The sequence below is a fragment of the Melanaphis sacchari genome, unplaced genomic scaffold, assembly GCF_002803265.2.
Source record: "Melanaphis sacchari strain LSU unplaced genomic scaffold, SCAv2.0 Contig12_pilon_pilon, whole genome shotgun sequence".
Taxonomy (NCBI): Eukaryota; Metazoa; Arthropoda; class Insecta; order Hemiptera; family Aphididae; genus Melanaphis; species Melanaphis sacchari.
Genome location: NW_020270527.1, coordinates 3,976,770 through 3,989,086, shown reverse-complemented (window position 1 = coordinate 3,989,086; position 12,317 = coordinate 3,976,770). Strand labels below are relative to the sequence as shown.

The window sequence follows — 12,317 nt, the reverse complement described above, 5'->3', positions numbered from 1 at the left end:
AGTTTATAAAATATTCATTTTGTAATTCCGTTACATGGTTTATGTGTGACAAACATTAAACCTAACCACGCTGTCGGATATTTTACTTACGATAAGTAAATATTTTAGTTGTGATGAGTTTGTATAACGTGATATCACTACTAAGTACTAAATCAATTCGAGGGGGTATGATACCAATTGCCAAATACGAAAAGTTTTTGCATCGTAGTAAAAGTATAATCTGTAAAATAATATTAATGAAAAATATTATTATAAATATGATTTGTATTTAATTAAAAATTATGAAATATGATAAAATATATTACACATATATTATACGGTGTTTTTATTTGTTTGCTCACAGGTGTCTTGGGTCAGAAGGATAGACTATACAATTTTAACAATAGGGTCGAGAAGTTATAGCAGTGACAAAAGGTTTTACGTTGACCACACTAGACATTTAAAGGTAAGCCATTTATAAATTTAATTTTAGTTTAACAAAGCTTACAATATATTATACTTAGAGTTAAACAAAAAACGATCGTACAAAATATTATACTCAAATTACTAGTAAGACAAAATACAATTATAAGATTTATTTTCTAAATTATATATACTGTATAAATATACGTAATATTAAATTACAATGTACGAAACTGTATACGGTGAAGTGAAAATAAACCTTAATAACTCAATGACTAAAACTAACATAATAATTCAGTATAAAATGTCCGAGCCACGCGTTGCTAATATTGTTAGGTATATTAGTGAATAAATTATTTCACATGCATAAAATGTACGTCCATAACTTTACAAATGTTTGGTTTTTCCGTCATTTTGGAACGTTTTAACATTTTTCAGACATCAGTTTAAATTGTAGAAAATTCCTCAGTACAATTAAAGATAAAGCACTTTTACAATCAACACCCCGAATAGCAGTAAATATGTCAATACACGTAGAAAACTAAATGCGCCCACCCCACTTTGGCTCATTGACAATAGAACTAAAGCCAAATGAGGGAGAAAAAAGGATTAAACGAATCAGTTTAAGTAATCAGTAGAAATAATGACAATAGCTCCATTAGAGACTTTAATAAAGTGCAAACTCTACCTTTTAGAGAAAAAAAAAACTTTAATTTTATAGTTGAATAGTTTTGTATATAATAGGTATCTATTATGTTCAGTAATGGTGAGTAAAACACGATTGCGTACGTTCTTTATCAGTGATACCTCTTAAAGGTACACGATTGCGTACGAATTTACCTGTTGTTTTTTCTACACTATTGTGTACAAAATGCAAAATGTTAAACTTTTTTAAATAATTTATTGACGATTTTATTTATTTATTCATAATTTTACTATTATTTAGTAGTTATCCCATTAGGTATATTTTGTTATTTTATATTGATTGTTATAGAAGTATACATATTTTACTAGATATTTATTAAATATATGCTAAAATTATTAAATTTGACATTATTTGACAACCCATCTACAAACATATGCAATCGTGTTCTACCCATAATGGTAACTAAATAATAATATTGTTTATAACAGAAAAAAAGAATTCAATTTACATATTAAATGTATAAGAGAATTATATACTTCCTTTGATAATTTAAAAAAAAGATAGATTAAGGTTTATGTACACAAATAAATACATAATTTAATAATACACATAGATAGATAGTGAGAGAGATACCTAGTATAATAATAATAATGAATACAAATATTGAAATTGATGCTTACCCATATTAGACAAAACTTTAAATTAAGAGTGGAATATATCTTCAATCATAGAATTTCTTAAGGGCATTAAAATATTAGGTGAGAAAAATGACTTATATTTGGTTGATATACTCGGTCAATAAAATAAAATTTTAAATATTATATACGAGTATATTGTGTTATTTAATCTATATGGAAGTATTAAATTTGAATACAATAATAAATCTTGTATAAGATAAAAATAATTCTGAACAGAGATGTACATGGTTAGATTTTTTGTTCATAACTAACCAAGCTTATTGAACGATTTTTACAAAGTCCGTATTTTCTAATTATTTTTAGAACTACTGAGAAATTTCTTCTTCTAAAGTACAAACTTTAGATTTAAAATGCGTTATATCTAAATTTAAATGCAAAATAAACATACTTAGAATGAATGAACATATTTAATAGTCTTACATTTAAGTTTCATAAATATAAATCAATTCGCTCTTAAATTTCTAACAGTAAAATTAAATAGATTATTTAGGACGCATAAAATTTTCTATGCAGTGTGTTTGTAAGAAACAACATCTGCGGAAATAACTTTATCTTTTACGGAAATAGTAATTTTAATTCTAAAACATAAGATAATATAAAATATAAAATATTGATTATTAGATTAACCAATTGATAAAATAACTGTAAATCTTTAAAAATAGACTTGTATAGTATATTTAAGTTAAACAATTTTTTTTAGATTCTGAATGGAACTATCATATCGCATTTTTTTAATTGTATTTATTTTATTATTGTGTCGAAGTTTCTGAAGATACTATTATTAATAGAAAATGTTTATGATCATTTGTTTTGATGGAGATTTCAGTTAAAAAAATCGGATCTAGTTAGTATTTTTTGGACATAAAAATTGAAAATATTGAGTACTTTCTAAGTAATCAGGAGAAGTAAAATAAATCAAGAATATTAGAACATTAAATTCGTTAATATGATATTTTGATAATTTTGGTTACTAAAAATGTAGACTTTCATAGCTCAAAATCGTTTTTCAGTGTATAAAATGATTTATCATCGAATTATATAACTAAATAATTATAAATAATATAACTTTCATTACAGAGCCTACTCAATGACGAAATACGCTCAAAATCAACTGTTAAGTATAGCCGCAACTTTCCCTTTTCTAAGTGTAATATCTAACTGTTATTAATAATAATTAATAATCAATATTTTAAACATACACTTTAAAGAATTAAAATAAGATTATAAGCTCACCTTTGGTTAATTTTATATATTCAAGTAAACAAAAAGTATACTATAAATTATTTAAGTTTGACATTTCAGAAAATAAAATATTCACATACCTAATTAATATAATTTAAAATTAATTAGTTTTATCCAAAACTGTTCTTAAACAATAGGTATACATTGTATAACTATATTGACTACTTAATACTTACTGCTCTGTATCAAAATAGATGATAGTTGATACATAATTGAGTTTGTTTCATTAAAAAAATTTAATCAAAATTTAAATAAAAATAAAATAAAGTAAACGTTAATGTTCATTTTATGGTAAAACTCATTGTTGTGGTTTTATTACTTTAGTACCACAATACACTATACTCAATTCATCATCATTTTTAAATTTAATTTAATTTGCTTGAATAAATTATAGGCTAAATAAGAATGATTGTACAGGTAAATATTTAAAAACTTTAAAAAGATATTAACCTATTCAAAAACTGTAATTAATCACTGGACAAAACCTAAGCCTCAATAATTGCATAATTTTATGTTGAAAAATGAGCGAAAACAAAAATTCTAATATCAATTAAATCATTATGATATCATTGAACAATGTTAAGATCAATAACAAACAAAAAATGTATGATGTGAAACTTAAATAAATCATTAAAAATACCTTAATAAAAAAAAAGTTTAAGTTTTTACCAATGGCATTTATCATCAATGAAAAAATTCAAACTGTATTAATTTTTTTAACCTTTTATATTATTTATATTATTGTATTAACAATTTAAAGCTTGTTGATTCATGTTAAAATTTATTTTATATTTTATAAAATATTGTATTGTAGTTTTTTTTTATAAATATTAAAATATTTTTAATATGTACTTAACGTATTTTTGTAATTAAATTAATTACAATATTTATATTACATTTCATTTGAGTTTATAGTTTTATTTTATTATTTTTTTTTTTTTTTTTTTGAACGTTCAACTTAATACGAACAATTAAAATAAGGTCTAAAAATATGATAACGTTGAAAGGAAAAATCAAATAACGTACGAAAGTGTAAGAGTGATGATTGTTAAAACCATATTATTATTAACAAATTATTGTTTTTTATTTAATTTTTAAAATATTCACAAATACCCTAGTATTATTTGGAAAAGAATATCATATATATTATTTTATTTTTTTAGTGTTAATTTCTATATTGATTTACTAAAAATGGCATATCAAGTTTAATTCAAACTAATTGAAAATATCATATAAAAACCAATATTATAATTAATAATTATTATATAGATAAACGAATAAGCTATATAATAAAATATTGATTTTTTTAAATCGATAATAAAAATGTATTATAAATATATTTTTATTAAGCTATTAGTTGATATTTTTCAAAATTGTATTTTGTGTATGTAAAAAAGTTCACTGTTGAATTTTTTTTATCAATTATAATTAATTATTATTCAAGATTATAATCTGTATTTTTATGACTCTCCATTCAAATGAAAAAAAAAAAATTAAACAACCAATTTATTTTTAGTTACCTATTTAATTCATAATATTATGCGCACACAATATACATATTATATTGATATTTTCAAATTGAATTTATAATTTTTGCTGGATATAGGTATAAACTATAAAGTCAATTTATAACATATATTGTTTCAGCATATTATACATAATTTTATTAAACAACTAAAATTAATTATTACTATTATTATTATTAATCACCATTATACGTGAATTTATTCATCTTTTCTATTTTCATATGGTTAACGTAATACAATAATAAATTCAGCTGGAGTTGTTTGAATGAATGTTATTTGCAATAGAATATTAGAATAGATGATGTGTATATATATATGATAATAAATTATAATATTATACTTCTTTATACATGTTCATTACAATAATATAATATAATGTAAAAACAATAAATTATTTTTACTTTTATTTTATTCACAAAATGAAAAAAAAAATTGGTCTGTTTAAAGTTCATCTTCCAAAACATAATAATATTGTTTGTTTATTTTGATAGTATTGCAACAATTGATCTTATAAAATTAATCAATTACTTCTCAAAAGAAATAAGTTATTATCAAAACAAAGTTTAATATGTTAAATCATTTCATATAATTTTCATACACATGAGTACTTAAATGATTTAATATAGTATGATATCGATATGCTTGATAGTAGAATTATACATTTAAAAGAGAAATTAAAAATTATTAATATATATAATATTATATAACTATTACGATTATATATATTATGTCAACGTTTGATATCGTCTGCAAGTGTAATGTTCAGCACGTTTTACAATTAATTTATTTTTGGATTACATTTGATGATGGATTGTGCTGTAAATTTTAAATTTTATATTTAATTATAATATTTTATAACAATACGATGGTGTGTTTCATTTTATTATATTCGTATTCGTAATATGATTAACACAATTTCAATGAGAGTGAGTCTGAGTTAAGTTAAAGGAATTCCCATTTCGAATAATTATAAATAACTACCAACGTGTAACATGACTTTTCTCGTAAATATAATGTATACATAGAAGTATTTATATTTTGAATTGCGATGTTCATATTATTGTTGTATAGAATTGTAAGCATTAATTTAATTAAAAAGGTAATTAATGATTTTATAAAGGAATGACTAAAACTAATAAACTTATAATATTTTATTCTATAAAGTTATTAATATTTTAATTAGAACTTACAATTTGGAGTAGAAAATTTTAAACAATGACTAGCCATAGCCAATACATATTGAAATTTAAAAAATAAAAATTTGTATGCTCATAATAATACTTATTATAATATATTTTTATTACACCAAAATATGTTTCCGAGAGAATTATAACAATATTGTAAAATCAAATCGTTCTTCAATCTCTGAAACTCTCTAAAAAAACGTTTTACAATAAAATTTTTTTTTTTTTAAATTTATGACAAGTTATTTATTTTATATTGTTAACGAAAACTAATTTAATTCTGAACACGAACATTAAACATAAATAATAATTAAAATAATATTAGTTTTAAGTTAATATCTACATTTTTAAATCCAACATATTTTTTTAATAACAAAATAAATTTTTGTAATTAATTTATGTCTAATTATGGCTTTTATATTTCGGTATTTATGTATAAGTGTAAAATTGATATAATTATCGTTACGAAAATTAAAATTTGGAAACAGAATATTAAATCACACCTATATTCACGTAATATTAATTATTGCATTAATCGTTTTAATCCGGTAATCGGTATTATATAATGAATATTTCATTATTTATAATTGAAATATGCTAAATATTTCTTCAATCTCTCAATATTCAATTTTGTAACGTCTTATAACTCATCGAAACTAATTGCAAAATGTTCCTCCCATTAATATTAACGCCATGTTAATTCAATATTAAACTTGTGATAAGAATATTATTTAATTGTTAAAAATTATAAAAAATATTTTGAGTAATGTTCGTGGGAAATTCATACAATGTATTATTATATTATGTACTAGTTGTTTTCTACTTAAATATTGCATTTGTTGTTGTTACTACATCAACATATCCAAACTCCTAAATTGTATAACTATATTAATATTTAAGTTTTTTCATAAAAAAACAAAACGTGTTATAACTTTTTATATTGAGATGATTATAAGCAAATATGATTTATTTAAATTTTTTAGACATGGAATTTAGAAATAACACCAGTGGAAGCATCAGACGCGGGTTTGTACGAATGTCGTATAGCCACACATCCGACGACTAGCAATTTCGTACATTTAAAAGTCACAGGTTAGTAGTTGTAATTAGAATTTTAGTATATAAGTAAACATCAACGAGGAATATTTAATTGATTTAAAACAATTTATCGTATTATGGTATATTTGCAAAAAAAAAAAAAATAGCGTTTATAATAAAATTAATATTAAAGGTTATTCAAAACATATATCTGAAATAAAAATATTTTTGTATATAGAAGTCAGTAATTTTGAGTAACCCTGGCCTAATTTTGTTGACTGTTTTTATGTCTAAGCCATCTATTTCATATATTTAAAATGACACTGCAATAAAAAAAATAAACTTTGACGACTTTTCGTAAGTTCGCGTTGACATTGATGGATAATATGAAATTCTCAAAGATCGTGCAAAAGACATGTCGTTCTATCAAATTTTAAGGCGAAAGCAAAATACATATACGACGCCATGCACTGTTTTCTTCAAATTTTACTTACATAAACATGAACTGCAGACATTGATTCAAATGTCATGATATTTGACAATGCATACATCGATTTATAGTTTAATTTAAAATTATTGTGCACTGTTACGAATAAAACTATTCAAGCGTTCTCTCTTTCAATTTTTACGATAAAATGGCTTCCATAATCTATTATTTTAAGTTCACACATTTCGTAAACTGACGTTTCTTTACCTGTAAAATAAGTAAATGCGTCCAAAAATATCGCGAATATCGAGTTCAAAAACAAATAATAATAGTTTCAGTTGGTCTTTTAACTTATAGATAATAACGTATAATAAAAATCATAATCTAATGGTTCAACGATAATCAAAGTAAAAATTATCTAAAAAAAAACATAAAAATTTATAAAATTTATAGAAACAGAAGTAAATTATACGACATGCATATTTATTTTGTAAATTCACAAAGAGATTGAATTTTACCAAAGACGAGAAATTTTGAATCAAAACTTATCAAAATAATAAAAACAATTAATTCAAATTAATAATTACGTAGTTATCTAAATGTAATACATTCTATACTCAATAGTAAATACTAAATATATTTTATATTTTATATGGTTTCAATATTTTAACTAGTCGACTGACTTCTGTATCATATGTAATACATATCAACATTTTTATTCTTGCCCTTCATATTTTATTTAGACTAGCAAATTTTGTCTTGACTATCATATTATTTAATACTAATATTTTTTGAGATTATTTATTTATTTATATCTGATGAATGTTCTAAGCTAAAAGCTCTTCTAAAATCTAATAAAAAAAATACACAGCCTGGGTTCATTAAAAATACTAAGTGCATACATAATATTTAATAGTCATTCATAATAGTATCAGTGTAGGGTAGTCGACTTGTTAAGGTCTTTAAACCGAAGTATGCAAACTTTAATTACTCGGAAACTACTGGTTTAGATTTAAATTTAGATTTTTCAATATTTACAAAAAAAAAAAAAAAAACCATGTATTTAATAGGTAACTTACAATTACAAAGGACGGTATTCATATGAAAAATCAACTCTTCGATAAAAAAAATGTATGCATCTATTTAAAAATAAGATTTTTAAGGGCATTTAAACATTCTGAAAATAACAATTTGAATGTAGATGTGTATTATTAAAAGATAAAAGGTAGTGAGTTGGGTTGGCAAAATGCTCTGTGGTTTTAAGAACGTGAGGTTGCTTTTTTAATCTCTGAATTTTCTGCATTCACAAAAAATGCTATTTTACGCCACACAACCGTTTTTAATTTTTATTTTTATTTTTTCAATTATATCCTGTTAGAGGCCAGAGCGGAAATCCTCGGCTCACCGGACCTGTACATCATGAGTGGCAGCAGCTTAAGACTGGTGTGCCGGCTACAGGGGTCAACGCAAGCCCCGCTATTCGTGTTCTGGTACCATTCCGATCGGATGATCAATTTTGACACGGATCGGGGTCTGATCGTGCACATAAATAGCACGGAAAGCGACCTGATTATGCCGTACACAAATACGTCGGACAGCGGCAATTATACATGTCAACCACAAAACATACCGCCGGCTACGATTCACGTGCACGTGCTTCAATGTTAGTATATAATATTATGAATTATACTATGTAAACGTAAATAACTATAGCGGAATGAAGCCCTTTGGATGTGGATATCAGTGGCATATTTCATGTGAATATGGGTAAATAAATATACCTTTTCACTTTTGGGAGTTGAGCTTTGGGTTATTCGTTTGATGCGAAATCGTTAAATTAATCTGATTCATATTATTGTAAAAAATTAATATCACTGATAAAATAAAAAAAAAACTCAAAGAATCACTTCATTAGTGTATAGATTGGAAAGGAGCAATCCGTATCAAGTGTTATTTAAAAGTTGTAAGCTTCCCCGCCCCCTCACAAGTTGATTGACATTCAAATACGCTACTGCAGAGAATTACGACAAAACATGTACAAAAATAAATGTATATTTATGCTGAACGAGCTCTGTATTGACACTTTCACAAATTTTTGATAATCCTGACACCATGCTCATAAAACCATATTATACAGATAACAATCGTATTTTGGATATAATTTAATATCTTTAATGCATCGATTTTATTCGATAGTTTAATTAAAATGTATAGTAGTTATTTTATTCTATGAAAAAATAGTAATATTACAAACAAAAATTAAATTAATATAATATTGAAATAAATATGCTAAAATATATACTATCAAAATTAATTTTTCTACCCAGCTGTTATTTATTTCTAAGAACCTAGTACTTGTATTCTTCGAAGTTGCAGTTTACAATTAATTTTAAGTTTCTACGAATAAATTTTAATACCTATTTATTTATTATAAAAACTGCAAGTTAATTTAGTAAACGTCATAACAAATAAAACACTAAATTATTAAAAAATTTGAACAATACATTGTTTATAAAATACACTAATACTATTTTTACTTTAGCTAGTAATGTCTTAATCAATATAAAATAGTAGGTATATTTATTAGTTTTATTTTAATTTTCAACAATAATTTATATTTAATTGTCAATTACTGAGATTCATTTTAAATACATTTTGGTATTTGCGTGATTTTATTAAGATTGATGTATTATTACGATAATTGTTTTTTAATGTTATAAATCAATAATTTAGTCGTATTTTAATTCTTCAATAAACAGTGATCACAAAAATGTAACGATAATTAATTTTATTTGGAACTAAGTGTTTGGGTATTTATTTTTTTTTTAATGAATACCTACTATACAGGTACAATTGTTTGTATTAGAATTTATTGGTTTATTTTCGTATTTCCATTTTGTATAATCAGTACATGTTTTAGGGTAATGAAAAAAGCTAAGCAAATAAATAAATATACATATACAACTAAAGATATTTTTGGTAAGAATTTTTTGGCGTGGAAATATTCAGTTGATCCGGTGGATCAACTGCGTTCAATTTTCAGCTCGACCGAATAGCAATAACTAGAAACTTAGATTACACGATTTATCCATTACTATTTTTTTTTAAATCCTCGACAAGTAATTCGCGTTGTGCAATTTAATTTAAGTAGAAATAATATGATGTCTGAATTCAAACATCTATCACGCAATTTGATTTTAAGACATTTTTATTTATAGAGAAAATAAATTGTAAGAATGTATATAGAAACTTAATAATAATATGGTTTTAATATTTTATTTTGAAGACCTATAAAACATACTTTATACAACAATAAAAGTTGTATGAGGTGTGTGTATAACGAATTAAGTATAATAAACTTAAATAAAAACCATTTTTAGGTATTTTTCTATAACAGGATATTAAAAAATAATTTCCTGATATGCGTCTAATAATTAAACAAAAATCTAGTAAAAATGAATTTAATTCAATTATTAAAAGCGAATAGAATAAAATTATAATAATACAATTGAATTAAATCAATTAAAAATTGTTCAGTTTTTACCCATTTACGTAAAATAGTATTAGTTGCCAATGAGAAATTTTTAATTATAATATATAGCTTGCAAAAAATAAATTATCACTATTTAAAATGGATCGCAAGTTGAAATTAATGTCAAAACGTTGTCGCATTCAACGCAAACGTAGAGGTACCTAATATTAAAACATTAAGCTTCATAATTATAGCATACAGTCTGATAATTTATTCAAGCTTTGAATTTGCGTGCACAATTATTATGTTGTAATCAATTAATTGTATTAAGTGAGGTGTTATGTAAGAAATACAACTTAAGTGTAACGAATAAAACTAAAATCTGCATAAAAAAAAATATAAACCTCATACAATAAAAAATATTTACTAGTATATTCAGAATTTGTACAAAATATTTATCAGTGTGTCATGTATTAATTTGATTATTTGATTGATACATTTTTCAAAAGGTTTTTAGTAATATCACATATTAATATTTCTTTGTATTGAAAAGCCATTGCTTAAAGTTTTATTTAAAAAATTAAATTTGAGATTAAATATTTTACTAATATTTAAAACCGTTAAAGTTAAAATTGCATAAAAAAAAAACTATAGATCTGCAAAATAATGTGTTATGTATAAAATCTATAGAAAATTATAAGGTCTTAAAAATAATGAATTTTATTCATTCGTTAATGAAATTTTATAGTTGTTTGTTGGCAGAAAAACAATAATTATATACTATGTAAGAAAAAATCGTTGATTTAAAACATTATGGAGCGATTTAGTAACCACATTGCATGTTGGGCTAAAATTAAGTTTAAACGAATTAAGAGAGGTGTCGAACAGCACATTATAATAATGACGTTTATTCATAAACGTTGTTCGACGCTCTTATTCGGTATAAAAATATGTAATAATAAAATGAAATATTTACGAATTTAAATATGCATAATATTGTGTTATAATGTTACATATTTGTACACACTTGTTTTATGTTTTCTTAGCTGAAGTACCGGCGGCCATGCAACACGGGGTCCGTAGCTCGACTTCGGGGTCATTCGCCATCTCCAATTGTGCTATGTTTACAATAATCTATATGTTTTTGCAAATGTTAAGCTAAAATGGACTGGAATTTAGTGGGTTTTAACTACTATTATAAAAAATATAATATTATTATATTAAAATTTTCCATCATACTAATAATAATTATATATTTTGTCTTCAATGTAAATAATACAATGGTTACGATTAAATATATTATAATAATTTTGCTATCATATACTAATAATGTCTAAGGATAATTAATATTATAGAAAAGAGAAGAAATAATTATTATCAGTTTTTTGTGTACATTTTATAAACATTCTATTTCATAAAGGCCAGTATGAGATATAGCTTTTAAATTTTGTTGAATTTAATATTTTCGTGTTGTTGAATGTAAAAAATGTAAAAAATTATTAATATTCATGTTTATAAAACTTTTGTGAATAACTATTCATTTTAATAAATTCCGAAAAAATGTTAATAAATTTGAATAAAGTAAAAAGAAATTATTTTTCTTTTTATCAATCAATGATATCATGAGTAATATACTAATATATTATTTAATAATGTTTATATACTATATATACGTACGTAAT

General features: G+C 23.1%; 1 protein-coding gene across 2 annotated transcripts in view; it reads left to right on the top strand.

The window, feature by feature from the left end:
• The window catches only part of LOC112591167, a 147,910-nt gene extending 136,041 nt beyond the window's left edge, over positions 1-11,869 (top strand). For both annotated transcript variants that reach the window (XM_025334882.1, XM_025334883.1), the window contains 4 exons: positions 344-445; positions 6,682-6,790; positions 8,542-8,826; positions 11,682-11,869. In XM_025334882.1, coding sequence (XP_025190667.1) covers positions 344-445; positions 6,682-6,790; positions 8,542-8,826; positions 11,682-11,797 — 612 coding nt within the window. In that variant the 3' untranslated portion in view covers positions 11,798-11,869. The remainder of the gene's footprint in view (positions 1-343; positions 446-6,681; positions 6,791-8,541; positions 8,827-11,681) is intronic.
• Positions 11,870-12,317: the final 448 nt, after the last annotated feature.